At 42.5% G+C, this 27,654-nt stretch overlaps 2 protein-coding genes across 7 annotated transcripts; one reads left to right on the top strand and one right to left on the bottom strand.

The window, feature by feature from the left end:
- Positions 1-92: 92 nt before the first annotated feature.
- On the bottom strand, positions 93-9,106 carry stradb (STE20 related adaptor beta). Of its 4 annotated transcripts, XM_063467206.1 has the most exons (13): positions 8,898-9,106; positions 8,422-8,523; positions 8,194-8,260; positions 7,529-7,609; positions 4,860-4,962; positions 4,643-4,764; positions 4,442-4,550; positions 4,162-4,285; positions 3,870-4,041; positions 2,281-2,385; positions 1,921-2,177; positions 1,764-1,806; positions 93-1,631 (listed from the first exon to the last, which is right to left on the bottom strand). In XM_063467206.1, the coding sequence occupies exons 3-13, from the start codon at positions 8,203-8,205 to the stop codon at positions 1,470-1,472; spliced, it is 1,290 nt and encodes a 429-aa protein (XP_063323276.1). In that variant the 5' UTR covers positions 8,206-8,260; positions 8,422-8,523; positions 8,898-9,106; the 3' UTR covers positions 93-1,469. The 4 variants fall into 4 exon arrangements, with proteins under 4 accessions (XP_063323276.1, XP_063323277.1, XP_063323278.1 ...); XM_063467207.1 differs by having other exon boundaries at positions 7,529-7,792; positions 8,194-8,523; XM_063467208.1 differs by lacking the exon at positions 8,194-8,260.
- A 46-nt stretch (positions 9,107-9,152) lies between these two features.
- On the top strand, positions 9,153-27,397 carry trak2 (trafficking protein, kinesin binding 2). Of its 3 annotated transcripts, XM_063465862.1 has the most exons (17): positions 9,153-9,279; positions 12,595-12,796; positions 15,086-15,274; positions 18,077-18,136; positions 18,787-18,863; positions 18,962-19,078; positions 19,928-20,143; positions 20,242-20,320; positions 20,428-20,558; positions 20,649-20,723; positions 21,343-21,480; positions 22,146-22,225; positions 22,376-22,516; positions 22,593-22,885; positions 23,298-23,789; positions 23,874-23,973; positions 24,053-27,397. In XM_063465862.1, exons 2-17 carry the CDS (start codon positions 12,742-12,744, stop codon positions 24,831-24,833), a joined length of 3,024 nt encoding a protein of 1,007 aa, XP_063321932.1. In that variant the 5' UTR covers positions 9,153-9,279; positions 12,595-12,741; the 3' UTR covers positions 24,834-27,397. The 3 variants fall into 3 exon arrangements, with proteins under 3 accessions (XP_063321932.1, XP_063321933.1, XP_063321934.1); XM_063465863.1 differs by lacking the exons at positions 9,153-9,279; positions 12,595-12,796; positions 15,086-15,274 and adding an exon at positions 15,548-15,751; XM_063465864.1 differs by lacking the exons at positions 9,153-9,279; positions 12,595-12,796; positions 15,086-15,274; positions 18,077-18,136 and adding an exon at positions 15,549-15,751.
- The last annotated feature ends 257 nt before the right edge of the window (positions 27,398-27,654 follow it).

Below are 27,654 nucleotides of genomic sequence, written 5' to 3'. Positions count from 1 at the left end.
CTAACTACTACATGGAACACTAGATATATTCTATTGCTCATGTACTCTATTGTTCATAGCACAGTTTGCCCCCCCCCCCCCCCCCCCCCCGATGTATGACAGGTTTTAAGGATACTATACAGGAACACTATGTGCATATATGTTCAAGCCTATAGCAGGAATGTATTTACACAGCTGATTGTGGATGTGTTGTTTTGTTGTTCTGTTCTTTAAACAATGTAACCTGTGGTAAAACCAAAGAGTTTAATTTTTGAATATAAAAAAATAAGTATATGTCAACAATATATATATATAATTTTAGGGAATAACCAAGGCCTCAATTTAAGAACTTTTCTTAAAATTTGGTGTCAACAAAACATTTAGTAAAGAGTTGCCATGAAACAAACTAGCTCGCTACAGGCAAGCTAACTGGTATGCAGACTAACCTTTTTTTGGCTGTACAGTATTTTTTATGCTTTAGCAAAACAACCGTTAAAAGCTTGCCGGATTAGATATTAGCAGTTTCTGTTTGCAGTGTACCCATGAGTATAAAGGCAACTTCTATTGACTTACTTTGTCACTGAAGAAAACTTTAAAATGTGATTATTCTTAGGCAAGTTTTGGAGGACCATGCATATTTTCCCCCTCTGCGTTCAGCTCTGAATTTGAACATTTCTAACACAGATGAATATATATGCACATATGTTTAAATCTCACGTAGTGTACCTTTCACTATTCACAGTCTAAAAACACAGTGCCTTAAAGTGGACCTATTTTGTTTTTTTCTGTTCAGTTGTGAACACAGAGGAGTTAATGAAGGGCAGCCAATCAGAACAAAATAGGCTTAAGTAGAATGGAAATGGTCAATTTTAGATACAACATGAACAGAGGGGTAGCACAAAAGCCCAGGATGACACAAATAAGGGAGAGTTTGAACTGTGAATCATGCAGAGGAACTCTATGGAGCTGTAAAAGAGCATAATAGGTCCACTTTAAAGAAAATTCAACACACACATGATATCTTACAAAAAGTGGTTACTATTAAGAAATAACTTCTTGGTTGTACCAGAGTCACCCACCTGAAAAAAAAAATGGAAACAAGGATATAACATTTTAAAAACAACAAAATGCGCACAAACATATGCACAACTGTTTACAGGGGGGCTTTTATCTCAGAGGAAGTGCGTGATTATTAGCAAGCAACTTGTTTTTTTCTTATTCCTTTCACTCGCTGACGGTCCATTATTATCGTTACTATAAAATCAGAGCAGCTTCTTTGTTCCAGCACTTTCACAGTTGCCTCACCACTCTGTGACCCAAAAAGTCACCTTCAAAAAACATAAAAAAAAAAAGCTACAAAAACGATTTAAAAAGGCTCAGAGAGTTGGGTTAATAATAAAAATTAAAAGCACAGTAGAATTTGGCCTCATTGCTTTGCTTTGATTGTCTTTTGTTTGGCTTGCTAGTCAATGGAAGTGTAGAGGCTGCAGTTAGGAGAAATCCCAAACGGCCTCGGTGGAGTCGGCGGTGGCTGACGCTGGAGTGTGACAGGAAGGGGTGGGGGGACTGGATACTGGAGGGTCCTCAGGACTGGCGAGGGGCACTGCTGGGTACATGAGACTGAGGAAGGAGTCTCTGGTGTGCCTCTTCACCTGTAACAGAACAGAAAGTCCCTGCTCAAACATCCAGTTTTCAAAATAAAAGCCTTCTCTTTTAAATTTATTGCCTTTGTTCTGTTTTTGGAGTTTTGCCTTCAAAGAAGACGTCCGACTGAAGAAACCCACCTGCTTGAAGAAGGCGTGGGTCAGCAGCTCAGATGCTGATGGCCTGTGGAAGACAAACAGAACCAACACCAGCATTAAAGTCTGTGTGTCTGTGCTGTAGGTGAATGTGGTTGTATTTCTTTTTAATTCCATCTGACTGCTGATTCACTGAAATCACCTGCGCTCAGGCTGCTGCTGCAGACACAGCTGGACCAGGTTGTGGAGGGTGGCAGAGTGGTTTTTGGGTCCGGGGCTTTGAGGTCGGTCCGTGGGAGGAGCGGTGGTGCTGTGCGTCAGGCTCCCCGTGGCCACACTCTCCCCAATGCCGGAGTCCACCCCAGAGCGCGACACCTTCAAACCCCCCAGCTCTCCAAGTGGGAAGGGAGCCACGTCCAGCAAGCAGCAGTGGGAACCGCGCAGCTTCTGAAGCAGCATCTGAGTGGCAAGATTCACACACTGACACAAACTATAGACAACGATGTCAACATTTGTGTGTAGCTACACATTCTTCTAGAGCAGTTTGGGTATAGCTGATTACCTGAGTGGGTGGCATGTCCTGGAAAGGCACCCTGCCGCTGACTAGCTCACAGGCCACAATGCCCAAACTGTAGATGTCTGACTTCACTCCATAACCGTGCAGGTCCTACTGAGGACAACACCAAAGAGGAGACGTATAACAGGCTAAATTTTAGTTAAAAAAAAAAGAAAAAAAAGAAAAAAAAAGAAAGAAAAAACAAACAAACAAACATAATTTTTGATGATTTTTTTGATCCAGTGTTTGGTCCTCTAAATACTGTCATCTAAGACATGCACAGAACCTTCAACCATCCTACTGATCAGCCAATAGGAACAAAACTCGGCTTAGATGGAGATGGAATTAAGTTAAAAGAGCATGTGTGTAGGTTGAGGAGCTCTATTACTAGGGATGGGTATCGTTTAGGTTTTATCCGATACCAGTACCAAACCGGTACTTTTGAAACGGTGCCGGTGCTTAAACGGTGCTCGAACTGGTGCTTAAAGAATCAAGAACACAAACTTTGTCCTAAAACCTCTCATGTTTAGCTGTTTTTTTTGTAAAAAGATAACAATGTTAGCCTTTTCTGTAGCTATAGGGGATTTATGGTATCACTCTTGGCTGGAAGCAGTGCTTAAACAATGGAAAAAAAAAAAACACCAACTTTGTCCAAAAACCTCTCATGTTTAGCTGTTTCCCACTTTTTTTTTTTGGTCATTTTAGCCTTTTTGAGCCTATTGTTGTGTGGATTTTATACGTAGCCACTTTGACGCTGACCACTGGACTATCTTGGTGTTTAGAAACCTGATGTAACAAGCGAGGAGCTCACTGATGAAGTGGCATGCTCACCTGTCCTTTTTAGGAAACATCTGTTAATTTTAGCTACTAAAACATGTGTTTACACTCTTCCCAAAGTGCTGCACTAGTAAGATCTGATCTGATATCCTTGTGTTGGTGTTGTTTCTGCATCATCATTGGTCATTTTAACTGACCAATCATGTTGTCTGACCATTCAGTTAGCATTAGCCAAGAAGTTAGGTAATGCCATTAAAAACCCAACCGGTCGTGGCAGATGGCCCCGCCCCTCCCTGAACCTGGTTCTGCCGGAGGTTTCTTCCTGTTAAAAGGGAGTTTTCCCTTCCCACTGTCACCAAAGTGCTTGCTCATAGGGGGTCATATGATTGTTGGGTTTTTCTCTGTATTATTGTACGGTCTACCTTACAATATAAAGCGCCCTGAGGTGACTGTTGTTGTAATTTGGCGCTGTATAAATAAAACTGAACTGAACTGAAAAGCCATCATTAGCAAACCAACATGAATAACCTAAATTTGGCTAACAGGAACCTAACTTGATAATATATGTATCATATCGTATAAACTAATAAAGAAAACACCAGAAATCGTTTGTTCCAGAAGAGAATTTTCTATAAACAAAGGCTCCATACAATCTGATTGGTCAGATGCAACGTTTAACAACACCAACATAGAGACATCAGATAGTCTCACTGACTATTGCATTATTTTAAAGTATGAATCATGCAAGGTATGGCAGAGCAAAAATCTGGAGCTGGGGATGTGCAGAATTCACTTTGAAGCGGAAGCATGACACCGACCTGTCGCAGTAGTTCAGGGCTGAGCCAGGGCAGCAGTGCCGGGCTGTGGTGGGGCATGTCGAACACGGTCCTCATCCTCTTGCCCTCACGCATCATACTGTAAACACTGTGGAGCCCTGAGAGGTAAACACGCCCCTCCCCTGACAGCAAGATATGACTGGCCTTCACCCCTCTGAGAGGACAGATACAGGTGTAAAAAATACACATTACAAAAGATACAAATACTCTTCCCCTTCTAACACATATGTTGTCTTATAGCTTAGCTTTATAGTGTCTTGTACATTCCACTGACCGGTGAATGTAGCCCATCCGGTGCAGGTATTCCAATGCTTTGAGCACACCATACAGCAGGTACGCTATCAAGGATTCACTCATTCCATCTGGGAAATATGTCCTCAGTAAAGTATCTGCAGAACCTGCACAACAAAGCAGAGGGAAGAGACCAGTCGAACAGCTAATTATGGAGCTAGTGCTAGAATTATAAAAATCACAGCACAGGAAAAATAACAAAAAAAAGCCATGAAAGCTTCTACATTAGGATAACAAGCTGTGATTGTGTGGTTGTGGCTGACCGTAGGCCATGAGCGGTGTCAGGACCCACAGCTGGCAGCAGGAGCTGAAAACCAGGCGAGAAGTCAGCAGGTTGGGGTGACGGAAGAGACGGGACAGCAGTACCTCATTCTGGGATTTAATATAGAAATATCCAGTGGATAAAGACACGTGTACAACCGCGTATATCTCAAATACATGACAGCATGTAGGGCTCCGATCACCATGAGCTGCAGCAGCTCCTCCTCGGTGCACTCGTCCAGGTTGGTCTGTTTGACGGCCACCAGCTGGCCAGTAGGGACGTGGCGAGCCATGTTCACCTGGCTCAGATTATTGAAGCCCCGTCCTGTGACACAGTGAGTCGGCATGAAGTGAATTGCACTGCTATTTTTTTTTTTAAAGATCTTTAACTCATTTTTATGCTTGGATGTGTGTCCTTACCCAGCTCTGACAGTAGCTGGTAGTGGGCCGGCTCGGCTGACAACCCTGTGATGTCATCGCCACCCGCTGGGCCCTGCAGAGTGTACTCAGAACCGTCACAGCTCTGCAGAGACGTACACACAAACAAGGCCAGCAGAACAGAAAACAAACATGTTTCAGGAGAGAGCATACACAGATTAAAATGTACAGGAAATCATCTGCGACCCTCATCAGTCCTGACTGTCTTCATATTTGGCCCCTCACTCTCAACACTATATGCTGTTTTGGTCATAACTCGTGCAAAGTCTAAGGTTTTTTTTGGCAAATGGCTTTTCAAATTTTCAAATAGTGCAGAGGTGCCACTATGTATTTAAGAGGTTAAGAAAAGTCATACAATACACAAATACCCCAAATAAATCATTAGTGTTTATAAGCACAAAGGTGTATATGTTGCTAACAAAATTAGTTTGTTGAAGATTTTATAAACTTGCGAGTCTTATTAACCTTACGGACATGTAATCGACACAGACTGTATCCTGTTCTCTGGTGATTATGAAGCAGTGTTGGTGCTGAAATGTGGAACAAGCCTGATGGAAAGACTAAAAAGATTTTTGACCTAACCATTTTATCCTGAAAAGTCTGACTTTGGGCATCTCTTCATATCTAAGGTATTTAAATCACTGTGACAGTCCAACAATATACAAAAAACAGCAGACTAAACTACTAAAGAGAGGAATCCCTGGAAGTATGTCTGTTTCAGATGACATCAGAGTTTAAGGACTGAATAAAATCTACCTTTGTTGATACTAGCATGCCTAAACAGCTATGCGTGAGAAGATAAATAAGGCGTGAGGGTGTAAAGTCTCTGAACAACAATAGAAGTGTATGAGGTCAGCAGGGACTGAACTCACTAAATGCAATGGTTTATCCTGGAACACCACAGCTAAAGACATCAAGTACATCTTGTGTAGTAAAAAATGCAAAAATTGCTTTGAAAAAAATAGAGCAAACCAAAGTCAGTCTTCACAATTTACAACATTCACTACTTTGTAATATTTTAATGCATCTCTTCTGCAAAAAAGAACCATCATTATTCTGTTATTTTCACTTTTTCCTAATTATTTCATTTAAATGTAAATTAAATGCAATGATTGCCTGATTCAAGCAATTATTAATCCCATCATTGCATACAACTAAATATCTGCAAGGTTTTGAAGGGAATGCAGTCGAGCCCAGAGCAGAAGGAAACATTCATTTACATATTTGACGAGTCTCAAATATGTTTACCGTGAACACAGCACCGATGTGTTCACTGAACATTTTCCCACTAATTTCTGTACTGACTGCACTGAAATTGTTCCAATTGTGTTCACAAACTGGAAGCAAGCAGCTAATGTAAAATAATACCAATGGGCAGGATTTCCTCCTGTCCTCCTCCATTTGTTGAGCCACCAGCTGCCACTTAACCCTACAATCTTCTCCATCTACAACCGCAAAGGAGCTGAAGTGTCACAGTGACATTGGGTTTCTATTTTGCTCCACACTGTGTGAGGTGGCTGCCAGCAGGTGGCGCTGTGACACAGAGAGGAACAAAGGGGAGGGAGTGAGGGGAGGATGCTTGGGAGTATTAGTGATGCAGAGGCTTTCTGTTTCACACAGACACTTGCGTATGTCTTGGACTGATTTCAGGGATACACACTCCACCCTAGGATTTACTCTGCATCAGCAAGAAGAAGTGACATCACATATTAGCTGTACATTCATAATTATTATTAAGTTGCTAATAATGCATATTAAATATAAAGTACTCAATATAGAAGAAAGCATCTAGTGGAAAATTTTAATGTTTTTAGTGAAGGGGTGGAGGAAGGAGCTTTGGAGTAAAGTCTGATGATGTCATAGTAACGCCCCAAAACCTGAGGGTATAATATAGCAGAGCATTCAAAATGTAACAAAAAAAAAGTTGCATCATGGGAATTGTAGGATGCTAATTTATTGGAGCCTCAGGTATTATTATTAGAGTTAATGGGAACCTATTAAGCTACATATTAATTCACTATTGAATGACCACATTAAATACGGCCTAATTAAGTTTCTAATAATGTGGTGAGTGCATGTACACTTATCAGTGTATTTTTGGCCGTCTAGGAGGCAAAAATCTTCAGACTGCTGTAAATGCTGAATAAGAATTTAATTCAATCATATGTAAATTTAGGCTGTTATAAACATGGCATAATTACTAGCTTGGTATACAAATATTTGAAAGTTGTATAACGTGGTGTAGGGACTTGCACACTTGTACTGTTCGGCAGGTCTAGTCAGTCTAAACATATTAATGTAGTCATGAGCAACCTCAGTTGACTACCAGTCCTAAAGCAACCTGTTTTATACACACACATATATATATATATATATATATATATATATATATAATCTACAAAGATAATTACATTGAGACCTAATTTTTCTAATCTAATCTTTCATTTTAATTTCAAACTTCAAAGAGAAAAAAATGAGGTTAGAAATGAGCATAATAGGTCATCTTTAAGATGATTTCATTCTCTTTTAAAGCTGTCTTTAACAAGACTGAGTAAGTAATAAGCAGCTCCAGACAGGTGACAAATGATAATACGATGAAAGAGCATCAGTGTGACGCCTGTCTCCATGCTGACAGAGTCTTGGCTACTGACCAGGAACTGGTGGCTGATGTCCTCATAGCGCTCCTCTATGTCCATGGGCTGGACCTGAGCGTGGGAGATGCAGGAACAGTCCTAGTGAAGGAGGGGGAGGAGGAGCACATGTGAGACATGCTCTAAAGGAAGAGGAGGAGGGGGGTGGAAAGTGTAGGGTGATGTGCTGCCAGACAGCGCGGGGGATTGGATAGGGTCAGAGTGAAATGAGGCAGAGAAGCAAGCACAGGGGAAGTAGAGGCCGTGGAGGCACTCTCACTGGGGCTTTTATCGGAAATGGTGAATGGAGAGAGAGAGTTAGAGTGATGGTAACAGGCAGCAAAGAGGTAGCTTATGTGTCCCAATAGAGTGAGAGAAGAGCTGCATACATAATCAGATGCACCATTTAGATGTGAGGGATGTGCACAGGTAGCCAGTATTAATATCTAACCTTCTCAGATTATATGTATAATAACAGGCTGACTGCTCGTGTTACTCACAAACTAACAAAAAACTGATTTGAAATCGGCTGATGCCAAATGCATTTCTGAATGTCTGACTGAACTCAGCATGTCCCAGCACCGGCTTGAGACAACTGATTCGTGACTATACAAGTAACAAGTCACCCATTCAGCTACACCAGAGGGCACCAACCAAGCAAAACACATGCGGAGCGATATTCTTACCAAGAAAGACATGGAGTCCTTTTGGCGATGGCAAAACCACAGGCTCGGGGATTCATCCGCTCGCAGGCTGCAGGAGACCGATCGCGATGGAGGGAGCGCAGCAATGTAATGTGAGACACACCGAGAATCTCCCCCCACCACCCCACACCTCCACTAGACTAGAAAGCAGCCAGCAGCAGCAGCATTACATCCAGCCTCAGCCATTCATCCATCCAGGCTGCAGCTTACCTGGCTGCATCAGCTGATGGAAATGGAAATTCGCCAGCGAGTGTCCCCGTTCAGGAGAGTCGCTGTTTTAGCTTTGGGGAAAACTGAGGGCTGGGGGTGATCCTGGAAAACAGAGTGCTCTGTTATTAACGTCTTTTTATACTTCTTTCTTTCTTTTTTTTAAAAGGTCGTCCTCGTGTCATATTTCGCAATCAAATTCACCCCCACTTCAAGGTTACATTCACTGCAGCCATTTCAGTAAAAGCAGTGGATGCTTATTATTCTATTGTCGTCCATTAATTAATATGCCTGTTAAGCTAACTGCCACATTTTAGCTAGATAATTAGTTGTTGCACGGATTAAATATTAAATGTCAGGACATTTATGGGAGCTTTTGTTTTGGTAGCGGAGAACATTCATAAAAAATATATATTTGGCTGGTTCAGCATTAAAGTAAAACCTGGCAGTTATATGAGGAAAGAAAAGGAGCAGCTTACCTTCACCCCGCAGCAGCTCCGCGCTTTCACATAAACAAAGCAAAAACACCAAGGACACCCCGCTATCCTGAAAGACTTAGCGTTTACAGCTCACACCGCTCCTTCATTTTGTATTACTTTATGGGAAAAGTAACGAGTTTTACTGTCAATGACAAACCGCATAATAAGCCACAGCGAAAATGTTTTGAGAGGACTTTTAATTTGACACAGACTGCTGACGCTGAATAAAGACGTCATTAGGCTTTCTGTCGCCACTTGATGACCGCTTGTTGCCCTCCCTCCCCTCGCTTCCCCTCCATTGTTTGAGGCTTTGGTGAAGGGATTGACAGACACCGCATGTATTGCTGGAACTGCCCATGATTTGGAATAATACTGATATAGGGTAAGCCTCATTGTAGCTAATAAAATGTGTTTTAAGCTGTATAATGTATAACGGTCAACGTGGGAGGGATGCTGATTGTTTAAGCTCGCGGTTGTTGGCTAACGCGATATGAGCAACAGTGAAGCTGTCAGCCAACCACAGGATGGTTAAGCTAGCTAACGTATTTACAGTTTTTTTTTTGTTAGCCGATATGCAAAACATTTTGTTAACTTTAGTTCGCATCTGTTTATATAAATCTCGTATAACCTTCTTACTAGCCTTTATTACAAAAGTATAACTAAAGAACGGGGTGAGTAAATTTTAGCTAGTGGTCAGCTCAACAAACAGGCAGGTGTGCAATATCTTACGGTTCATTCGCTAGCTTAACTTTTTTTTTCATATGTCTCTGCAGAGTTCAGCCGATAAAGATTCAAAGCAAAAGTACTTGATATCAGGAAAGCTTGGGTTAGCAAGAGAGTTTCATGCCTGCAGTGGCTGAACTAACTATCCCAGCAACTCCCTGTTAAATGCTATCAGCTGAATGAATGATGCCAAAATGAAGAATAGCTTTTTCATATTTATTTATGTGGTTAAACATTTTAATACTACTAATACTAATACTGTTATTATTATTATTATTAATAATAATAATAATAATAATTAAAATTCATGTAGCACCTTGTGTAATACATAATCCGTGGGGTTGTAGGGGAGGCAGCCTGTGCTGTTACTAAACAGCAAAACATTTCAAATTGAAGGTTATTTTCAAACTAAGTTCTGCTTAGTTAACGTGTTCATGGTGAATCATTAGATACTGAGTTTGTTTGGGGTCATAGTGAACTGGGTTTATATGAGTTTATCAGTGTTTTATGGTATTAAAAGAAGCTGAACCTGATATATGCAAAAAAAAAAGTTTACATATATATCCATAACCTTTGTTCGAGAATGCATTGACAAGGCTATTTGTGGGGTCGTTGTTTAAAATTTTCTTAAAATTTTACACAACTTGACTGCTTGCTGTGATTGTGGTGAGGTTTTTATGATCTTGCTCTGCTCCGTGTGGTGCAGACAGTGCTGATAACATCGCATCGTAAACAACGGATGTGGAGCCACTCAGTGAGAAAAAAAAAATCATAATACTCTCTAGATAATCCCAAGCATCTTTTTGTGCATGTTGTTGTGGTTAAGATAATATTATCTTTTAACTGCGTATTGGATGACATACGTTTTGCCAGTATCAGCCAATGAGTATATCTGTCCAGATCTAGATTATAGTTGACAGTCAGATCAGATCAGATTAGTATTTCATGATGCTGTATGTGACTTGGTTTAATTCCTTTTGGCCAGACATGACAAGGAATGCTGATGTGAGGGATTTCTGGTTATGCATCTAAAGCCCCTGGTGCAGTCAATCAAATGCGCTGCCTCCCCTGTGCACATGCCCTCTCTAGTTTGTCTGCTTTGTCACGGGCTCAGTGCAGATGCTGTGATTAAAAAGCAAGGCCAATAACTGGTAAGGGAAAATGTCAAAAGAGATATCATTTTAAGCTAACTTCAACAAAGTCAGGTTGAACATTGAGCTGAAGGTGTAGATCAGACATGAAGGGAGGTGAAGCCTGCGAAAGGCTGATGTAAGCAGACAGTCCCTGTGGAAGAGCTCGGACAGACTCGTGCTGTGTGTAGTGATGCGGTGATGAGTCTGTTTAAGTGTTACTTTCAGGGCTGCTTCCTTACTGCTGTGGATTTTACATCTTTATACCATCACCTCTCTTAAGTAGCAGTGGTCACAGTGAAGCCAGAGAGTGTTGTGTTTGTGTGTATGAGCCTAGCCAATGAACCATAAATTTCCATTTAATTTCTGAGTGCTTAGTCAGGAAGCTGTCTGCCTGTGACAGTCATGAAGTGACTCAGAGGCACTTGGACAGCATCAGTCCTGGCATTTTAAATGAGAGAGAAAATAAGAAGCATTTGTTTGATAGAGATTCATATTAATGATTGACACATGCAATATTCTGTGCTTAAAATTGCTCCACGGCCTAATGTGATCATTTGAACCCTAGGATGAGTCAACTAGTCATTAATGGGTAAGTCCAGTATATCTACCAGGTGTTTAGTGGTAAGCAGCAAGTTTAGGCTGTAGCGTTGCATGCATCTCATCTCCTTTAATCTCCTCTATTATGGAGATGATTGTTTAAGCGCCACTGTTATGTAAGGAGTGTATGAATGTTGCCCAAGGATTCTGTCCTTCCACAGGCATGCTCTCTGATAAACACCCACACAGAGTTTGTGTGTCTCTGCATGCACAGGCTGCTGATGCAAAAGGTACTCAGCCTATTCCTAGCATGTCTCTTTCATAGACTGTATATGAAAGATAGAAGAAACCCCTGGATCTGAAAAGTTAGGCAATGTGCAATTTCTTTAAACCTAGATTCTTTCTAATTGCTTGTCACGTTGAAAACTAACAAGATAGCAATGCCAAAAACACCCTTCTTGACCTTTCTTCTAACCAGTGTATTTCTCCACTTTTACACATGAGGATCAGTTGACTGGACAGAAGTGCTGCTCAGTTCCTGGAAAGAGTTGTATAATATCTCCTTTGTCCACTGTAGAGGGCTAGAGTCCACAGAAATAACCCTGATGACGTCATAGTCATATTGTTAACAGAGATCCTGTGTTCACATTTTAGAGCTCGAATTTGTGTTCATCTTTTATATAACGTCTATATTAATCAAGCCAACTGGATCATGGGAAATGTAGTCTGGCAAACTGACAAACTTTTGACTTTTTTATGTTTTTCATGACTCCAACAGCAGCCAGTTAATTGAGATTAAAGATGTGTGTAAGCAAATAAGAATATATCTTGAAGCACATGTCCCATCCCTTTAAGACAGCACATCCTGTCTCATTCCTTCGGTCATCCCTTTAAGGCTTGGAAGAGTTCATACAGAGACAGGCAACAGGATGTGGGCTGGCTCAATGTCACCCCTCCCTAAAAACTGTATGTAGAGTTATTGTCACAACATTTCTTCAATCAACATCTCAGCACCTCACCTTTAGTTTGTTTAGTAGAAGTAGAAGAAATCTTTTAGCGTTAGCATTTATTTTAGATTTGTCCTTGCCTGAAAACGATATCTGTGGTTGAAAAATCAAACACTGTGGGTGGCTCTAAATCTTATAAAACAGGTGTGAAGGAGAGCATAAGAAGGAAATGAGTCAGTCTGCTTTATTACCAGCTTCACATGTTACCTGGACATGTATACTGCCCCTCATTCAGCCTCTGCGGAGGTCACATGTCTTTATCTGTGAGACCACTAACACTTGTCTCTTCTGTTTCAGGTAGCGGTGTGTGTGGGCACACCGCCCTGTCAGCACAGGAACAGGATGTGATGTCATGCCAGTAGCAGCTCCCGTGTTCTGTCCAGCTTTGTCTTTTCACTAGTGGGGGAGCCTCCCCTCCCCACTCCCCCTTTCCAAAGACGGGATATGTTTGAAGTCAAACCCCGGGCGGTGGAGAAGAAAGAGTCGAGCACGGAGACAGGTGAGATGGTTTTCTGTATAAATATCATATATCAAAAGCTGCAGTACGGCCACCAGTTTGCTTTGTGCACATTTTTAAATGCTGCTTTGCCAGTATCAGGTCTCCCTGAGGTACAGTATGTGGTGCCTTTAAGCCTGATGCTATAGTTAGCTCTGTTTGTCCTAGTGAACCACATATTTGTTCGAGTGGAAGGACATTGGCTGGTACAGTGCCTGAGCCAAGACAATACACACACACACACACACACACACACACACACACACACACACACACACACACACTGTTCATCAGCCCACACGCAAATCTCACTGGAGCTGCACAAAAACATCCCTCTTCATTTATCAACTTAATGGAATGCCATTGTGCCATGATAATACCTCAGCCCACACACTTTTTGTCTGTTTTTGTGGCAAATAATTGATTTTTCAAGTGCTTTGTAGGAAATAAATAACTAAACAGCACAATCAGTACATCTGCACCATCTTAGAGAGCGGTTAGTGACATTGAACATCTCTCTAGTTTAAATCGGAGAGCTATCTAGGGCTAAAGGGAAGCTGCAGTCCCAGTTGGTACAGTTGGAGTACATCCAACTCACTGGAAATTCACTGGAGAAGCAGTTAGTTGGTATCGAGAACTGCTACAAGGGCAGGCTGGCCAGTGAGCCAGGTGTTAGGGAAAACACAAGATGGGAAGGGCTGCTTGACTCCACACTGCCATCTGGTATTTGTTCTGCACGCACTGCCAGGAGTGCTGTGAACTTCTGCTGGACCATCAGTGGACTGATACTATTTCTAAATCAGCCTAAGCACCTTGTTATGTTCTGTTATCAAATCAAATCAAATCACTTTTATTGTCACATCACATGTGCAGGTACACTGGTACAGTACATGTGAGTGAAATTCTTGTGTGCGAGCTTCACAAGCAACAGAGTTGTGCAAAATACAATAATGTAAAACAAGCAAAATATAAAAATGGCTAATCTAAAAAGTAATAAATATATGTACAATATGTAAAGGTATATACATTACTGAATGTGTATACTAAATATGTTTTTCTACGTGTGTGTGTTTGAGTGTGTATATAGTATGTATATACATGTTTTACAAATGAAATAAAGTAAACAATAAAATAAGATATATAAAATATACAGAGGTTGGTATGTGCAAAACAGTGGTATTTATATACAGTATGGAGTGCATAATGTTGAAGTTCCAGTAGTGAGGGTGAGGTGTTTATGAAGTGTTCAGCAGTCTGATGGCCTGATGGAAAAAGCTGTCTCTCAGTCTGCTGGTACGGGACCGGATGCTGCAGAACCTCCTTCCTGATGGTAGTAGTCTGAACAGTTTATGGCTGGGGTGACTGGAGTCCTTGATGATCCTCCCCGCTTTCCTCAGGCACCGCTTCCTGTAGATGTCTTGGAGGGAGGGAAGCTCACCTCCAATTATCCGTTCAGCACACCGCACTACTCTCTGGAGAGCTTTGCGGTTGTGAGCGGTGCTGTTGCCGTACCAGGTGGTGATGCATCCAGTGAGGATGCTCTCAATGGCACAGCGATAGAAGGTCCTGAGGATGCGGGGGCTCATGCCGAATCTTTTCAGTCTCCTGAGAAAGAAGAGGCGCTGCTGCGCCTTCTTCACGGTTTTGTTTATGTGTACTGACCACGTAAGATCCTCAGCCAGATGTACACCAAGGAAGCGGAAGCTGCTCACTCTCTCCACAGCGGCGCCGTTGATGGTGATGGGGGTGTGTACTCCTCTGCACCTCCGGAAGTCCACTATCAACTCCTTTGTCTTTGCGACGTTGAGGGTGAGATGGTTGTCTTGACACCAGTGGGTCAGGGCGCAAATAAAACTGTTGACCAAGGTAGAATTGAACCCGTGATCTTTAGACTGCCGACCGCCGTCATTACCAAGTGCGCCACTGGGAAGCATCAATAGATCAATAGATCTGTGATAGAGCAGCTCTTTTGTTTGACTTTTTTATTGTTTAATTCTCAAAAAGTAAGGAATTCATCATATGCCTGTCATTATGGGCAATTTTAGACTAGAAGATTATCCATCCATCCATATATCCGTCCACCTTCCATTTATCCAATTCAAGGGCCCGGAGGTGCTGAAGCCTGTCCCAGTTGCCATAGGAGACACAGAGACTTAGTCAACTATTATTGACTAGAAGATTAATAAAAAAAACCCAAAAGCAAACAACAACATTAAAAACCCCAACAATAATGACAGTAATGGTTGCTCCACCAGCTGTTGGTGATGAGTTTTTTTGTCTGTCTTCCTCCAGATGAGGGGCTGGGCAGCAGCGGGAGGAATTATGGCTCCGGCTCACTGGGCTCCGGTTCGGTCGGCTCTGGCTCCGTGTACCTGTCGGACAGTCAGGACTGGGTGGTTTCCCCGAGCTGCTCCCCAGACGAAGGTCCCGGGAACAGCACCATCTCCCCCATGCTGGCCGAGGAGACTTTCCGCTACATGAGTAAGTGTGTACGTTTTGGTATATTTTTGCAAAGCTGCTTCCTTTTGCAGACTTCCTTTTGATTGGTTAAGCCTTGTACAACAGAACCGAGCAGATGGTGTGTGTGTGTGTGTGTGCATTAGGCACGTGAGGGATTCTTTTTATGTGGCGCTGTTCAATTAAAGTCGCAGGGATTTAGTGTGGACATTATTTCGCACAGCGTTCGTCATTGTGTCTGTTTGTCTTTGCTTGTGTGATTCTGGCACTGTGTGTGTGTGTCTGTGTGTGTGTGTGTGAGAGACAGAGAGAGAGAGAAAGATCCAGCACAGTTAAGTGCAGCTGAGTTCAAAACCAAAGCCAGAGTGAGTCACGGGACAGTAACAAGAGAGGCGGTGTGGATAGATAGAGGATGAAGACCAGAGAGCACAGAGAGGAGACACAACATGCCAGTGTTAAACATCCACAATGAGGAGGCGTACGATAAGTTTGCCGTGGAAGGTGAGCACGGGCTCAGTCCTCAGTACATGTCTGAAAGACAGAAAGAGAGAGAGGGACAGACATGCAGCTTCAGTAAGCATGTCAGCAAGGTCAGGCAAAACGTGACAGCGTAGAGGGCAAAGTGTCTGTGTGTGTGTGTTACTAGAAAGGAAGTGGGCAAATCTGGTGGTGTGTTTACATTTAAACAGGTTGCAGTATGCTGGAACGACACAGGATAAACTTCCTGTTTTTCTCATAATTGCCAACGCTTTGTTTCCTGCGTTTGAAGATTATTTAATTTAACGTGGGCAGATCTTGATTGTTTCAGTTCACTGAATGTTTCGTGATGTCCTTTTATTAATGTTTGATCTGATACCTGCTTCAGAATACAACAGTTTGAAAGTCATGCACAAAAAGGGTAAAACAAAAGTAATAACAAACCAACAATTTGAGCATTTCTCAAGTAAATAGTAACTTAAAAAAAACAAGTAATGAATGAAGTGTTTTAGTTGCACATGTGAGGAAACTGGACATTGGAGGAGTCTCAGTTTCATGGTGCTGTTTGCTCCACTTCTGCAAAGTTAAACACAGCCTATTAATAACACGTGCTGGGGCATGGCATGTTAAAGAGAGGTCTGATTTTGACATTCATATTTAGACCTTGCAGTTGATGCTTTAGTATCTGAAATATTTCAGTACTCCAGTATGGTTATACGAGTATCAAGTATCCTGGTTTTAGTGTCATGTTGTGAAATTTGAAGAGTTTATACTGTAATTTAATGGCTGTTGAGGATCTTGTCATTTGGCTCGACGAGATGATGTCCCATCTCTTTTCCAAAGCCTGACAACAAGAGATGAGAGTGTTTTTACGCTCCAGGATTTGAGTCGTAACACTTTCTTGTCTGGGAAAACACAAAGATGTGAATAAAGGGTACTTATTATGCTCAATTCCAGTGGCTTTGCGTGAGTTATTAACTCGAGTTATTAACCGGTGCATTTCTTCTGGCTCATGACGGAGCAAACATAGAGCGACCTAGAATTGATTTGAAAGAGATAAGCTTTTTGAGTTTGATCCAGGTGTCATATTGGTGCATCCATATGATTGTACCATTTATTCCTCACACTGCATTTTGAAGTTGAGTTTATTGTATAATCACGCGTTGAGTTTATTGATGCCAAAGGTTCAAGCAGCCATGACTCAGGAGATTCATGTTACTTAACAAGTAACACATTGACCACCCATTGGCCTGTTGCGTGTCTGTAGTTCATGAATTTATGTCAAAATGAAACAGAGGTTGGACTTTGCTGTTATGAAATTTATTGTGGCCAGAGTTCAGTTACTGCCTAGTATAAGTCAATACAACCTGCACTGCTTTCCCACCCTGCGATCAGCATGTGGTGTAAACAGTTTCATATTATTTATGCAGCATCTGATCATGATCAAGCCAGACTATGGACATACATAACCCATACAATGATGGCATGCTTTCAGCAGCAGGTAAAGGTATTAGTGTATGTTTTTGTCTGTGTGTATGTGTGTATGGAACAGTAACTTGAGACATTATATGCATTATGTATGCACTGTAACTGTAACAAGGATAGCCGTGCCGGGCAGAGGTTATTTTTACCTGCTGGTTGTTGGAGTGCAGTGTCCAGATTCAGAGGTCATTGTAGGCTTCAGATTACTGGATGAATGCTCTCATCCATTTGAGCAGCTGCCTAGCTCAGCTTGTTACTTTTAATCCCTGCTGAAACTGTTTTATTACACTACATTTATTCAGAAAAAAAGAGAGTGAGTCCGATGTGAATCTGTGCAACGCTGTGTCATAGAAAGCGATCGCTCTTTAGGTTAGATTATCGTTAACAGTTCTTGGATTACACTTTGTTATTGTAGTTGTAGGTGTTTGTACAGTAAGCAGTAAACTGGGATTGCACAAAGAAGTTGTAATAAGGTTGTACGTTTTTGATCAAACCAACAGAAGTAAATATTCTAAATGAGTGTTGGGGACACGCATCACTCTGTTAAAGGACTTCTAGCTGAAACCAGATGGCTCATTGATTAGGGTTGCCACTTTTCTTTGAACAGGTGGAAGGCTGAACTGTGCAGCGCTGGTGACACCCACTCAGGTGCTAAAAGCGGACCAGACTAATCGATGTGTAGATTCTCTGACTCTCAACAAACTAATGTCTCTACATGATGTTGGTTTATTGAAACGTTCATTTTTCTGCCAGTGTTTGTCTCTTTCCTTTTCCTTTTCTTTTTCCATGTGTCTTAAAACTGGCTGGTTTACTTCTACACCATCTGAACTTTCCCCTCTTTTTCTCTCTCTGCATCTCTCTCACTAGCATATCTTGCTTTGGAACCCCCTTCTTATTCCCACCCAGGCTCACAGAGCCTCTCCAAAGGTATCCTACTCTTCCTACCTGCCTGTTCTTCTGTGGAACTCCATTTAACTCAAGTGTGAGAGAGGGGCTTCTGTCAAAAGTGTGGCCACCGATGGCTTTACTTAAACTTGATCTAGGATCCGTTCCTAGGCCACTGATTGGGAGCCCCTCTCCACTTTTTGCATGTAGACAATAAGATAAGAGACTTGCATAGTAAAGGTCTTCTGCTTCCTACTGTAGTACTGTACTATGTACTGTAGTCAGCTTGTAGTACAGTTATTAATTTCACTGTAAAGTTAGTGTTCTTTTTAAATTCAGACCACTAGCACGTGTTGCATAATTATTGCTCCAGCAATAATCATTTAGCAATTTAGTGGACATAATTTGGACCACGTGTCCATAATCAGATGCTAAAAAGTGTAAAGAATGGTGATGTTATGTGACTATACTAGCCAAGTAGCTCCTAATGTTGCTTGTGGTCAGAATTCTTTATTATGTAGTAGACCATGCATGTTAAAGACGTGTCCAGTAATTGATTTTATTTTCATGTTTGTGTGGAGTTGCTTGGATGCACAGTGTGCATGCCAGAGTGTGGATTCTAGATTTTTTAGATGTGTGTGTGTGTTTTTGCTTGTTTGCTGCCTAAAAGTTAACGTTTTCCCTCTGGCCAGTCCTCAGTGGTGATCGAGTGGAGCAGATGACCAAGACGTACAATGACATTGAAGTGGTCACACACCTTTTGGCTGAGGTAGGGCGTTGACCTCATTTGTGATCGTTTTTTTCAGCTAAGAAAACAACAGCCAGTTAACTGATTAACCCTGGGTGCCTTGTGTTCTCTTTGAACAGCGGGACAGAGATTTGGAGTTGGCAGCTCGGATTGGTCAGTCACTTCTACAGAGGAACCACCTGCTACAGGAGCGAAATGAGGCCTTAGAGGAGCAGATAGCACAGTCTGTAGATCAGGTAACTGTTTTTATTCACTTTAAAATGTGTAAATAATATTTTGTGCTACATAAAGAGAGGGTGATAGTACGATCATTTAAATTAGGGGTGAGGGAACTCCAGGCCTCAAGAGCATGGTGTCCTGCAGGTTTCAGATGTGTCCTTGATCCAACACAGCTGATTTAAAGGCTAAATTACCTCCTTAACATGTCTGCATGATCTAGTGATATTGTTGCGATAGGTTTTTAAAAGAGAAATAGAATAAAGCATTTAGACATTTGAATAATAAAAAGGGGCTCTAAAATAGATCCCTGTGGTACACCTTTTCCTAATAGTAAGTTAGCTAGTTAATAGTTGCAGCAGATGGCTGCCCCTCCCTGAGCCTGGTTCTGACAGAGGTTTCTTCCTCTTAAAAGGGAGTTTTTCCTTCCCACTGTTGCCAAGTGCTTTCTTATAGGGGCCTTCTGATTGTTGCGGTTTCTCTGTATTATTGTAGGGTCTTTAGTGAACTATATAAAGTGGCTCGAGGTGACTGTTGCTGTGATTTGGGACTATATAAATAAAATTGAATTGAATTGAATATCTCATTGACCAAAAAATGCTTGATATACATTAATAATGTACTATTTTTTTAAATGCATCTGCAGCCAAAATAACATACCATTTTATTTCAATAAAATAGTATTTCTGCCACAAGTCATGCATGTTTGCTGTATATTTACAAATATTCCATTCACTTTTCAGCTTTAAACTAAATTTCCAACCCAAAAAATGAAAGTTAGATTTTTGTATCTCTAGAAAAAGAGAGCTTTAAAATGTTAATATCCTGTAAACACTAATCACTTTTCCTAAACTGTCCACATTGGTCAGGTTCATCAGCTGCAACATGAGCTCAGTAAGAAGGATGAATTGCTGCGGATGGTGGCCAGCGCCTCTGAGGAGAGTGAGACCGATTCCAGCGTGTCGACCCCACTGCGGCAACCTCAGGCGCTGGGGGGAACCGCCGCTGCTGCACTTAGTCAGCTGGAGTCCCTGCAGAGCAAGCTGCAGGAGCTAGAGGAAGAAAATCTGGCACTGAGAACCGAGGTATGTCGTTCTTTGGGAAGCAAATTTGTGGCACTTGATCAGAAGCAGATGTTGAAGTATAATCTCTGCTGCAAACTGATCTTTTTTGACTTATCCAGGCTTGTCAACTCAAAAGAGACACCATCACCTATGAGGAGAAGGAACAGCAGCTAGTGAGCGACTGTGTCAAAGAGCTCCGTGAGTTTTTCTTGAAGTTTGCAAACTTATGTTCAAAAGGAACATTTACAGATCAGGCATCTGAATTTGATCTTTGGTGTGTTTGTGTATATCACACGTGGGTTCAGGCGAGTCCAACAGCCAGATGGTTTCGTTGACTGAAGAGCTGTCTCAGAAGAACGAGGAGCTGCTCAGACACCAGGAGGAAATCGCTCAGCTGCTTTCCCAAATAGTCGAGCTGCAACACAGAGTGAAGGAGGTGGGCAAGCTTAACTGCTAGCACTGATTACCTACTGTATGTGCTGGCACAGTGTGTGAACGCTCTTGGTGTGATGCTGTTTATCTCCAGCTGGCTCTGGAGAAAGAGGAGCTCAGGATCCACCTGCAGGCCTCCAAAGATGCTCAGAGACAGCTCACAGCAGAGGTACAGTCTCATATGAGTGTTCAAGTTCCTTTTTAGAGAAAGACCAGTTTAATTATTCTACAAAGATGCAAATGTGATCATATAATGTAGGTTTGTAGCTTTTATGTCAAGCCTTTGTAAGAAACCACACTTGTGGTTTGTGTTGGAGCCGGTTTACAGCAATTTAGAGATTTAATGTTGTCAAATCTGTCAGTCTGTTCTGATTTTCATTCCTAACATCATTCCTAATACAAGGGAAAATGATGTGTTTCCCTAAAAACTGTGTCCTAAAAGCATAAACATAAAATTTAGCATAAACAGTAAATTTAGGTCAGAGCATTGAGAAATATCACAAACTAACCACCTCCTATTCCCAGTTTTATTTTACTTTTTTAAAATAAATTCATATAAATATATAACTGTACAAACTTGTGAGTAATTTTGCCCGAGCCTACACTTTGGGAATTACTGCCATACATATATCTACCAACCTACCTACTGAGAGAAATTACCATTTCATCAGTAATTATATTAATTCTATAAATCCAGTAAAATACACTCTGAACACATCATTCATTTTAATTACTCTTGAAATAATTTCTTTGCTTAATTAATTATTATTTGCACGTGTCTGCTGCAGCTCAACGAGCTGGCCGAGAGGAATGCTGAGTGTGTAGAGATGCTCCATGAGTCGCAGGAGGAGATCAAAGAGCTGCGCAGTAAAAACAGCCCCTCAGCTGGGATGCGCCGGCACCTTCCCTACGGCCTCTACCCCATGGTGAGAGAAACGCACCCTTGAACTTTTATTTGGAGCACACAGAGGAAGATACAGTCCCTGGCACATGTGTTCACAAGACATCATACAGCTGCTGTTAACCCTTTAACACCCAGTGTGTTGTATTTGTTACATAAAGTTTTTTGTGACTTTTTGAGTTCTACAACATCAGTGAGGTTTTTCTTTTCCCCTTGGAAAACCTAAATAAACTGCATAACACATTTCATATTTCAGGCTTTAAGGGTTTAAGGAGGTAACCATATCTGGCTTTAGAAATGCTCTTTAAAGCTTTTGTTGAGTATAATGTGGGAGTCTATAGGATATTGGTAAATGTAAATGGTAAATGGCCTGTATTTGTATAGCGCTTTACTTAGTCCCTATGGACCCCAAAGCGCTTTACACTACATTCAGTCATCCACCCATTCACACACACATTCACACACTGGTGTTGGCAAGCTACACTGTAGCCACAGCTGCCCTGGGGCGCACTGATATTGGCTTGCTTTTGGGAGCCAGCCTGAAGTGGCCACTTGAGGAGCTGCAGTTTTTGGCCTGTGTGCATTTATTTTTTAGGCTTGGATGAATTAAGCTGAACAGTGACTGTAAACATTACTTTTGTTGAATCCACAGCATACTTTTAATCCTCCGTATGTGTCCTGTTTTTACAGGAATCCTTGGCAGCAGAGATTGAGGGAACTATGAGGAAGGAGCTGAGTATAGAGGAGGAGACCGCCTTTCAGGACCAAAGGTTAAAAGCTGCAGAATGTGTTTGCTGCTGTGGATGACAGTTGGTGTTGGAGAACTCGTACTTTTTTCCAGACTTTTCATGGGCTCTAGTTTAGGAGTCTGCATTATATTTTAGGTCTAGTCTCTGACCTTTCACCTCATTTTCCTATAGAATTTCCCAGAAGCGAGTCTTCCAAACAGTCCGCTCTGTTAATGCCTCAGCACTACGATCAGCTTCAGCAAACCCACCAATCCCTGGCTCCGGACAGAGCTCTCTGGTGATGACAGCGCAGCCGTTTCAGTCCACACAGGGGTAAGTTTCAAAGAGCATTTTCTGTTTTGGAAGAGATTTATGCTCGATTTCAGGTCATAACATGCATGTTTTGCAGGGAGGAGGGCCGAGTGGGCCAGCCTGGTTGTCCGGGAGGAAACGACCTCACTAGAGCACTCCACCGTCTGTCATTGCGCCGTCAGAACTTCCTGTCCGAGCGACAGTTCTTCCAGGCGGAGCGGGAAAAGAAGGTGCAGGCCCTGGCGGAAGCGGATGGAGAAGGCAGTGGCTGCAGCTCACCAATGGGCAGTGCGGTCTCGTCTTTCTCCAACCTGTCGGATCTCTCCATCGCCTCCACTGTTTTTAAGACTTTCCTGCCTGAGAAGCTCCAGATTGTCAAACCCATGGAAGGTAATGTTTGCTTTGTTGACACCTCGAAGGTTATCTTTTACTACAAGGTGATATAATCCAATTAAATTCACTTTTATTCACACAGCGCCAAATCACAACAGTTGCATGAAGGTGCTTTATATTCGAAGGCAGACCCTACTGTAATACAAAGAAAACAGAGAAAACCTCAGCAATCATATGACCCCCTATGAACAACCGCTTATCCGACAGTGGGAAGGAAAAACTCCCTTTTAACAGGAAGTAACCTCCAGCAGAACCAGGCTCAGGGAAGGGCGGGGCCATCTGCCGGGGTTGGTTGGGGTGAGGGGAGGAAGACAGGACAAAGACATGCAGTGGAAGGGAGCAGGGATTATTAATAACTAATTATTAAATGCAGAGTATACAGTAACACATGTTGACATTTCTTTCTCAGGCTCGCTGACACTGCACCACTGGCAGCAGCTGGCCAAACCTCACCTGGGAACCATCCTGGACCCACACCCTGGAGTAGTGACTAAAGGTTTTCGCCCATTGGCTCAGGACGCTGTGTACCACCTGTCTGACATGGAGGAGGATGAAGAAGATGAAGAAAACAGAAGGAATGGTATCCTGGAGAAAGGAGCAGCAGAGCGGAGTAAGGAGGAGGAAGATGAGGAGGAGGAAGGCGGAATCACCTTTAACGTGCGCTGCTCATCTACACCCGAGGAGAAAAAGGACAGAAAGCATGCGGTATCGTCTGTCCCCGTGCCGCCTCTCTCCACTGGGAGTCCAGCTGCTTCCTCCTCCATCAGGTCAGACTTCTGCCCTACACCCCTTCATGCCACGGAGAAACCCGGCCAATCGCCTCAGCGCATTCCAGGAGCCTCTGAAGCAGGAGTCCAATCACAAAGCCAAACCTTGACATCGACAGCAGTATCTTCCTCTGGTAAAAATCACTTTTTGTAGCTTGTTATTGCTCATCGTTTCCAATGCGTGTGTTTGGTTTTCTGAAGGTTTCTTGTTTGTTCAGTCCAAAACCCAGGGAAGTGTCAGAGCTCCACCTTTTCCACCTACACCTTCACTACCTGTCGCATTCTGCACCCGTGTGACATCACACAGGTCACCCCAAGGTGAGTCCTCTTCAAGAAAATAAGCATCCCATAAACACTGTTATTGTTCTAACACAGACTCTCCTTTTCTTGCTTTCAGTTCTCAGTCATCCCACATGGCGAACACGCCTAGCTCCATGAGGACGGGTCCCAGCACCCCTGTGACTCCCTGCAGACTCAGTCTGGGTGACTCCTTCCCCCCTCGACGTCTGCCTGCACCCCCCAGTGGCCTGACCAAGCTGGTCCTAGAGAGGGGTATTTCTGCACAAGTCTCCAACCCTCCTCCAACCCCGAGACCCGCCCCCTGGCAGCCCCTCTTCCAGCTTCTGCCAAGCACGCCCCCCAACTCCCCCTCCCACTCTCCTGCCCCCTCCCCAGTGCCTACGGAGCCCCGCCAACACCCAGCTGACAATTTCCTGGCCTCGCGGCCCGCAGAGCTTTTTCTCCAAGACGTTTACGGGTTGAACCTGGGCCGCGCTCCGCATCCTGACCTACCAAGCCCATCCCAAGAAACCCCAGCCCTCATCTCATCCGCCAAATCAGGCAGATCCAGGCCTGACCCGGCCAGTGTTGGTTTGGTGGAGAAGCTCCGGCAGCTGGGATTCACCAAGGTGTTGCATGGTTCTGAGTCTGATGCCTCAATGCCACGCCAGGATTCTGCCACATTTGTGTCAGCAGGTGGAGGGAGCCTTTTAGATGGCCTGAGGCGCAACCAGAGCCTCCCGGCTATGATTGGTGCCCGAGCTGGAAAGTCAGCCAGTCACTCAGCTCCTCCTCCTCACCCCAGGACCCTGGCTATCCCCCCACCTCCATGGGGGAACCTAAAAGAAAGACGGCGGCATCTTGCCTCTATCTCCCACCCAAGTTCGGCCAAACGTTGAACTCAACAGAACATCAGTCCCCTCCTTTATACCTCCACCACATCTCTCCTCCTTTCTGCCTTTGGAGAGAGACGTCAGGGCACCGGTGGGCAGAGCAATCCGTCCTTTTTTGGGACTTAATTTTAAAGCACAATTTAATGATACTGACTGTTTTTAGCCACCCTGCATTGTCTGTGTATGTGGATGTCTGCCATGCTGATAGTTAAAAAGGCCTTAGCTTGCCTCTGAGTGGGTCTTCCTCTTCTCAGTCTTATATTAAATAGACTCAGTAGTTCTCCGGTGAGGCTCTAGATATTAGGCACGGGCAGATGAGGGCAAGAAAGGAAAATGTAAGTGTACGAAGGTTTGTGGAAGTTGATTAGAGAAACGTAAAGGAAGAAGTGAAAGAAGGGCAAAAAGGGTGTCAGTATGTTTATGTCAGAAGACGGGGTTTCCGCCATATCAGTTAACATAGGGAGTTCGAGCAGCCCAGGCTGGAAAGAAGGCATTTTTCTCTCTCACAAGTTTCATAGAAAGTGTTCAGAAAATTGATATTGTTGGTAAGTAATAAATATATAACTGTACAAACTTGGTAATTGATAAGTTTCGGTTAACGAACCATTAGCATACACTAGAAGAATGCTATGGGCAAAAAGTCATAAATTTGTTCAGTTCGATTCAGTTTGTACATATTAACAATATTGTGTGCAAAAGTTTAAACATACATGTACATATTTTTGACTACAAACATAATTATTTTGGCATTACCTGCATTCATTCCTATTCATTGAGGACTGTGCCATGAGCGCCCCCTGCTGCAGCCGTAGTTGAATTGCAAGCACTTTGTGTACAGTAGGATTAAAAGGAAACACCGTCTCCCATTGACCAGCTGTGACACACCTGTGCACACAACAGGTAACGAGAGACTGAAGAGTTTATTTTTGGCTTTCCAGCTTTTAAAAGCGAGAGCACCAATCATGATAAACATCATTTGCATACAGTAAAAAAGCCTAGCGGTTCTGTTATTAGTGGACATAAGTGGATGGATACCAGCTAGAAAGTAAAACTATTCAATTTTAACAACTTTTTTCAGGCTGGTCTTATGTGTGTAAAGTGGTTAACAGTAACAGTAGGCTAATGACGTATTAGCTAAATTAATATATGTAGCTGTTGTGTAAAAACAAAAATATCTGGTGTTTAAGGAGCTTGTAATACACTGGCGGAAACCCTAAAAGATGAAAGAAGAAGAAAATAAGGGAGAGGGAGTAGGGGGGCTTCTGGGGTCTTGCTGTTTCAAGGGCTTGTCAGTTATAGGACAACATCCTGCTAGCTCATAGCGTAGCAGTTGCTTTCTTGACTTCAAAGAAGAGTACAAGCGATCTAACTTAATACTTGAGGACAAGCTTGGAGACTTCAACCACTCGCTGGTTTAGCAGCTGAACATGCCAGTATTATGAATATTGTAACAGTTTTACAGTGTTGCACGGATGTCCAGTGACCGTCCATGCGCCATGCCCAACGCCTGCATGAACACCACCTTGTCTGCTGGTCTCAGCATGCACCTGTTGGCAGACAGGTAGGATGAAGGCAAAGACAAAACCAAATGGGACATCAGGCAAAAAAACAAATAGGGTGAACCTTTTCCTTCAGGTCTTTGTGTTTTGCGTGTGTGTGCGTGTTTATGTTTGTGTGTTTTTAATGGTATGAGGCCGTATGTGGAAACTAGCACTGCTCTAGTTTGAGTTCCTTTTTTAAGCTGTATTTGGACATGAGTTGCACTTAGTGGGATTAAGAGGTTTAAGGGTCACTGCTTGCTTTGACAACAGATTTTCAGGTTTGGGCTGTAAAGAGGGAATAAAAAAACTCACTTATTATTTTAGCTGTTAACCTAACTCAGATTTGATCAAGAGTTCTTTGCTTTAAAAATATGTTTCTCCTTTATCTCATGGATGTATACAGTTTGTGTATCGGCCAGCAGGTGGTAGTGTTCTGTAGGAAAACATCTGACATCATTCTGTACATGTGACACGCTATAGCATTAAAAATAAGGAAGCTTAGAGCTTTGTGCTTTATCCCTGTGACCCTTCAGTGCTATTGTTCCCAACCAGACCTTGCCCTGCCCCCCCATCTCCAGTAACTGCACTTTTAGGTTTTTGTATTTAACCTTTATTTTATTGATGAAAGAGTTTGATCTACATAAATAAGAGACATTTAGCATAATTGTGAATGTTGTAACAATATCAGCTAACATTTTGCCATAAAAATTTGAATAAGTAGCATTTTGTTGTGCTTTTCACATGAAGGGAATCCAAACTCAGTATTATTTTTAATTTTGAATATTCTGGCTTATACATGTGTTTGTGATGCATTTAGCAGCTAATTAACAATAATGCTTTAAAGGGCAACAAGAGCTTCAGCTGAATGTTTAATAGGAGAGCAGGACTGCAGAGAGGAAGGAAGGTACATTCATAAAGTTGGATAACTTCCATCCCCTTGAAGCAGGAGGTTCTCTGGCTATAAGAGAAAATGTCCTGCGATTCCTTCATGTCTCATGCCTATTATTCATGTCTGTCTTTTTAAATAAAAAAAAAAAAATATATATATATATATTGCCCGTCTCTGCCTCCCATTCTAGTTTTAAATACTCTGCAAACCACAAGTTAGCTAGCCGTCTGAGAACAAAGTGCTGATATGGTACAACAAGGTTTTTAATATAAGATGGGACCTGATTATACAAGACTTTGTATGTGAGGAGAAGGACTTAAAATTTGATTCTGGATAAACAGGAAGCCAATGAAGAAAAGCCAATATGGGATAAATATGGCACCTGATTCTCTTTCAC

The sequence above is a fragment of the Pelmatolapia mariae genome, linkage group LG23 (assembly GCF_036321145.2).
Source record: "Pelmatolapia mariae isolate MD_Pm_ZW linkage group LG23, Pm_UMD_F_2, whole genome shotgun sequence".
Lineage (NCBI taxonomy): Eukaryota > Metazoa > Chordata > Actinopteri > Cichliformes > Cichlidae > Pelmatolapia > Pelmatolapia mariae.
The sequence above is the reverse complement of the archived record's forward strand: the minus strand, read 5'-3'. Positions and strand labels throughout refer to the sequence as shown.